Source organism: Enoplosus armatus, chromosome 21 (genome assembly GCF_043641665.1).
Source record: "Enoplosus armatus isolate fEnoArm2 chromosome 21, fEnoArm2.hap1, whole genome shotgun sequence".
In the NCBI taxonomy this organism is placed as follows: Eukaryota; Metazoa; Chordata; class Actinopteri; order Centrarchiformes; family Enoplosidae; genus Enoplosus; species Enoplosus armatus.
In genome coordinates, this window is record NC_092200.1 from 13,969,686 (window position 1) to 13,975,685 (window position 6,000).

Here is a 6,000-nt window from a genome sequence, read left to right on the forward strand (position 1 = left end):
TATTCATTCATGCTTTATGCTTTCCTGTAAAGTTAATGTAAAATTGAACAAACTAAATGTAACTACAGTATTGTGTTATTTTTGTCTTTGATGAAGGGGGCAGCTGCATCATGTTTCAGAAGAGCAGATGCGGCCTGTCGGTGCAACTCGGTGGTCGTGCATGAAGTTGGCCTCCAGTGTAGTCTTCCTGCGATCAGGACCAGGACTGTGGGGACCCAGCTGTCAGAACGAAGACTGATATACAGGGGAAGCCTGGGTGTGTGTCTCTCAAACAACTCGTATGGTCACCCATGTATCACATTCTTCTATATTATATACATATATCTTTTATTGTGTGTTTGCATCACAGGTGTCCAGACAAAGCTGCCCACAACAGGTGCTGGTGTTGGTACAATAGAGACGAGACCAGCAGAACAATCCATCAGAGGGCTAATTTCAACCTCTCAGAGACCTCCTCCATCACCTCCGACTGATTGGTCACAGCCTGAAATTGAAGATGATGACTGATGCGTGACTGTGGTAACTCATCTTTTGTTACACGTCTCTCTCTCATGGAGGAATGTTGTCACCACAGTACTGCAGGAATGTTGGACAGATAATTTGTGCTGTAAGTTGCAGAGCAGACAAATGCCTGCAGTGTCTGCATACTAATTACAATTTAATGTATCTTACTTAACAAGAGTGCGCTGCAAAAAAAGAGACTTGATCAGTTCCTTTAGTGCTTCTGCTCATCTATTTCTGCAGTATATCAGTGGCAACACTTTTAACGAATCTCATTATAATCAGAACACATCTGTTGTTATGTAAGAAAGTTTTGTCAATTTAACAAGATTATTTTCTCATTATAACTACAGTATAACACAAAGATGACAAATTAGCCAATCTAAGCCCGTTTCATAGCGCAAATTATTGAAACATCAACATGAATGTAAAGACTTTTAAATGTGGAAACTAGCACTGAGTGGGAGCTGCAAAAAATTGGATCACACAGGAGGCTTGATGATGTAAAAGCAGGGGCAGCTATATTTGCACACCTACATCAAAATCCAGCTGCTGAGTTCAGCACAAGAAGCAGACAGGAATACAGGTACAACTCTTAAGACCTTCATACTGTGCTGGGGGTGAAACACAGAGTACCGAGCTCTTTATCTGGGAGTGTCTAATATGTCTAATCAGCTGCCTTTTAAATACAACACAGTAGAAAACAATCATCAGTAATGGTGAATTTAAACTATGGCACCCCATTTATTTCCAGTTTTCACAGTTCCTCTCACACTTTCAACATTACCGCCAGACAAAAATAGAACTGTTGCATGTGGTGCATAGGACGCAAAAAGTTCAAGTGGAGATGGCAACAGCCATTTAGCATCCTGTTAGTGTAGATTTTGAGGGTCTATTGCTGTCTTCTACAGTTTCAAATTCAGGAAATGTCTTGAGAGATTCAGGTATTTACAATACAGTGAGTTCAGGTTTTTAAAGTTTTATAAAATTAGGCTTTCTAATAAATAATACCTCAGTCTTACAGATATAATATGTACAGTTTAAAAATGATTCAGCTGTAACTGTTACAGATAATGTATAATACGTCTTACAAAACATGTTCGCTCAGTAGCCTTGCATAGTGCTCTGGGTTATTCCTTTTAAGGTAAACATTCATTTTTCCTTCTACTCGTTGATCTCCAGTCAGTCCTGTGAAGAAGCAGAAAAAATATTTATGACTCTCAAAGAGAGCAGGTCACAAAATGGCAAATTGAAATTTTACTTGATGAATATAATATGTGATACTGAATGTGTTCCATTTATAAATATAAGGGTTGGGCAGTTTGACAGCTTTGAACTCACCCAGCTTTTGAGCTGTTCTTTCAATCTTCTCCAAGGCAGACTGCACATCTCCTCCCTCTGGAACGAGGACCTCTATCTCTCCCACATGGTAACCAAAGTCAGCTTGGTCAAGATCTATCTGCACCACCTCCTCCTCTAAAGTGAACGACCGCCGCACTGTTGTAAACTCTGCAAAGCACACCAGATTCATTTTACTCAGCCAAGACTCATCCTCCTGTGAGGAGCTTGTCTCGGTCTCTCTGTCCTCACACATGTCTTTTATGACCTCCTTCACTCTCTGTTGAATTTCAGGCAGATTGGTTATCTCCATGTAGCGAGTGCACAGTGCTGCTGCTTTGGATTGTTCTCCATTCATCTCTTCTGTCCCGTCGACCGTTGCTGGGCACTTGAGCTCCCAGCATCCTTTACGTTTACGCAGCCACACGTCTTTCAAAGTCAGGTCAAACTTGGGGGTGTCAAAGTACTGGTCAGAAAACTGCCGCTGACCAACACACACTGCTGAATAAAAGAAGTGGGAGGAAGAGAGACAGATTATTTCAAAGAAGCATAAATAAATATAAAAACACTAACAAGGCAGAGACAGATAAGTAAACGTCATTATTAACAAGAGACAGATGGCCAGTGTCACTACAGTTACAGAGCAAATCACAGCAATTAGTGTCATTAAGTGCTGTAAAAATCCTTCAGTGACCATTTGTAAGTTGGCGTGGATCACAGCATCAGTTAAATGCCTCAATTCTAAGTTTACCCATGCGTAAATTTGTGGTATTAAATTAAAACACGTACCCCCGATCTTCTCCAGTGTTTTGAGTGTGTCAGCATTGCATAAAAATTTCCTTTCCACTTCCATACTCATCTGAAATGACATAGCAAGATCAACACCAACAATACTGTGTGATTACATATCAGGCACCAACACTAACTTTTAACAATAACAGGGATCACTTATTCTAACATCTTGTCAAGATAACAAAAGTTGAAAGCTTTTTTATAGACTATAGACTATTACTTTTACTGAAGTATTGTGCAGTAAGTGCAGTTTTAAGGTATCTGTACTTTACTTGAGTACATCCATTTTATGATGTTTCAGAGGGAAGTATTGTAGATTGAGTTAATATCTTTAGTTACTAGCTACTCTGTAGATTAAGGTACTGCATACAAAATATAAAGCAATAACATATAATGCATTATTATAGATTAAACTACCAGAAAAGTATGTCAAATATTTAAAATGACCTTCATTTCAACCTGCTTAAATGCTTTAAATTACACAGCAATGCACCACTAATAATAATATAATACTAGAACAACAACAACATATATATGTGTATATATATATATATATATATATATATATATATATATAAACAATAATAATAACAATAATAATAATAATAATAATAATAATATAACCTCCTTCTGTACCTCTGTACTTCTACTGAAGTAAAATTTTGAATGCATGACTTATACTTGTAATAGAGTATTTTTACATTGTAGTATTGCTTAAGTAAAAGATGTACGTACTTCTACCACCACTGCATTTAACCTCAGGGCTTTCTCAGGGTTGTCAAATTTGTAGATTGGTTGGTTTTACGTTGGGTACATTTCATAGTTATTCTATTTAGTATTATTTTATTTTCAAGCCCCATAGTAAACTGTCAGTAAATGCACAAAATTGATTGTTATTGTTTTACCAACTATATGACTATGAAGTAATACAGCAGTAGCTCCCTTAGCCGCACCTGTGTCATTATAATCAGGCTCATTCAGCCCAAGCTGCTGCTGTCATACATGAACTACAAGTCAAAATCACCAAACTGAACCACAGAGTTTTAAAAATCCCCACAGACGCAGCGAGCTGCTCTCTCACACACCTTCGTAAGTCAAGTCCTTAAATCCAAATCATTCGGCATCAGAAACTGAGCGACAGACCAACCCGAGCAGCCCCTACACGTCAGCGAAGTTTATTTTGCACAGGCGCAATTAGAGGCACCTATCAGGGTATTCAGGAACATCACTTCCTGTCCCAGTAACGCAGGGGCATACAGATGGTGCAGTTTTAATCCCCTCTGCTTCATAAATATTTATTCCGCATATACTCGACTGTTGATATGCGCCACACCTATCATTTGATTGAAAACATGTCATAAATGGCGCGGATGGTGCTGAGTAGAGCCATCGCGGTCATAGCTCTATTATTCAGCCTTAATTAACTCGTCACACTCTTTGTGACAATCCAAGTTGGCAGAATGGGGACTCGTTTTTTATTCACCTTTAATGTGAAAACGAGGAAGGGTTTCGTATTAAAGGGGATTCCGTGTAATCTAGGCATCGACATACTTTTTTTGGAAAATGATCTATCATGCATACCACCTTCCTGTCTTATCTTTATTGCTCAATAAGCAATCGGTGTTTCAACATACATTAATAATCTCTAATATCTGCGGGGGTTACATAAGGGATTTGATAGTCGTGTCTGTCCCTTCTGAATGTCAGCAATCAGCCTTGGGGGGAGCTGTGGTCTGTTTACTAGAGGGAAGAGGGGAAGGAGAGAGGGATAGGGCGAATGAAGGGAGGGGGAGAACAGGAGAGAGGGGAGAGAGAGAGAGAGGGAGGGCAGGCAAGAAAACTTTTCACTTCTGAGGAGCCACAGAGGAAGAGTGTGTGTGTGTGCGTGCTGGAGCGGCGACCATGCAGGTAAAAAACGCATTAGCTAATTGCTCTGAACTTAATTAAACGTCATTCGCGATCGGTTAATTGTGCTGATTTGAACGGGGAGAGTGGCCTGCGACTGATAGAAGATCGAGCATACGACGGATTGTGCCCCATACTAATCCGATCCCTTATAGAAATCCAACATTAAATCCCAAACTTTTTCTGCCTCTCGTCTCTTTCGCCTGCTCTCTTCACACCACCCCCATCGTCGAGGCGACCGCGGCGCACGTACTCCGCTTCAAGTAGCTTTTTTAGCGTTTAATTCTTTCGTCAATTACGCCGTGAAGCTTTTAAAATGATAGGTTAGATGGCCATGTGTTGCACCGTAAGTATTTAAGGTATGGATTTGAGCGCTAGGACGCGTCAAAACGGGGTCTGCTGGGCGGCGAGGGAGGAGGGGGTGCGAGTGTTTTCTAACACATCTGTAAACGGAGCCCACGTTCATTAATTAAATGGCTTTAGTCCGGCTAGGCCTCAATTTGCGCTGTTGAGCAGCAGGCGGCGAGCGGTGCAACACTAGATGCCCGATTGGCAGCCCACAATCAGAGGGGTAAGGAAATAACTCGAGGCCGAGGTTTTTTATCTAAAGCCTAGTGAGTGTGTTTTCTATCCTGGGTGAACTCAGTCGGTGTATTGAAGCTGCAGTTCCCACCTGGACCAGGCAGAGTTTGTAGGGAGCGGAGACTAGCCAGTTGGAGACAGTTTGAGGAGCGGTTAATTATCTCTGCCTGCTAACAGGCTAGCTAGCAAAGTGACACGACTGTTATTAGCTGAATCCCCGTTTTGTTTATTAATTTAATGGACCGTCCAGCCGCAATTGAGAGCTAGCACCAAGATTATGCTGACGCCTGTCTTGTCTTTTGCAGTTTCAGTGAAGTGACTGGCTATCACTGCAGGATTATTTTCAGGAAACTAACCGCTAACCAGCATTTCCAGAAACCCGACTGTAATGCGACGTTACAGGGGGGGCTTCTCAACCTAGCTTGCTAGCTAATTGATTCATCTCTGGTCGGCATAGCTAATTAGACTGCTCATTAATTAGCCAACTATGGGTAGAAATACGCCCATCTAGTTATATCTTGGCTTTTAATTATGGAACTCGTGATGAGGAGCTTTTAAACACGATATTCTTTGCAGATATGGACTTGTCGAAATATTATCTGGTCATATAACCCTGCTAGCTTGCTAATTGGCATGACGAGGAAGTGGGGATTGTAGCTGTGTTGGTATTTCTCCTTATGGGCATGAATTGCTGTCTTGGTTGCATCTTGGATTATGAATGCTTGCAGCTGTGTGGTAAAATCCGGACTAGTGGTCTATTTTGATTTCCTTAAAACATGGGAGTAACAGTTATTTGATCGTCGGTGTCGAGCAAATGCAGTATGATCTCAGGTCGTATTTAATTTATTGACCACATGTTCCTTATCTTGGTCAAAACTGGTG

The 6,000-nt window shown here is 40.9% G+C and overlaps 1 protein-coding gene across 1 annotated transcript; it reads right to left on the minus strand.

Moving 5' to 3' along the window:
- Nucleotides 1–1,044: 1,044 nt before the first annotated feature.
- On the minus strand, nucleotides 1,045–2,710 carry thtpa (thiamine triphosphatase). Its single transcript, XM_070928438.1, has 3 exons — nucleotides 2,629–2,710; nucleotides 1,843–2,340; nucleotides 1,045–1,689 (listed from the first exon to the last, which is right to left on the minus strand). The coding sequence occupies exons 1-3, from the start codon at nucleotides 2,708–2,710 to the stop codon at nucleotides 1,589–1,591; spliced, it is 681 nt and encodes a 226-aa protein (XP_070784539.1). The 3' UTR covers nucleotides 1,045–1,588.
- Nucleotides 2,711–6,000: the final 3,290 nt, after the last annotated feature.

Excerpts from the sequence above, each read along its gene's own strand:
- thtpa (XM_070928438.1), bottom strand. The coding sequence starts at position 2,710 with ATGTCATTTCAGATGAGTATGGAAGTGGAAAGGAAATTTTTATGCAAT. Across the intron at positions 2,341-2,628 it reads AACACTGGAGAAGATCGGGG|CAGTGTGTGTTGGTCAGCGG; the intron begins GTACGTGTTTTA and ends TCTTTTATTCAG. Across the intron at positions 1,690-1,842 it reads AAGAACAGCTCAAAAGCTGG|GACTGACTGGAGATCAACGA; the intron begins GTGAGTTCAAAG and ends GCTTCTTCACAG.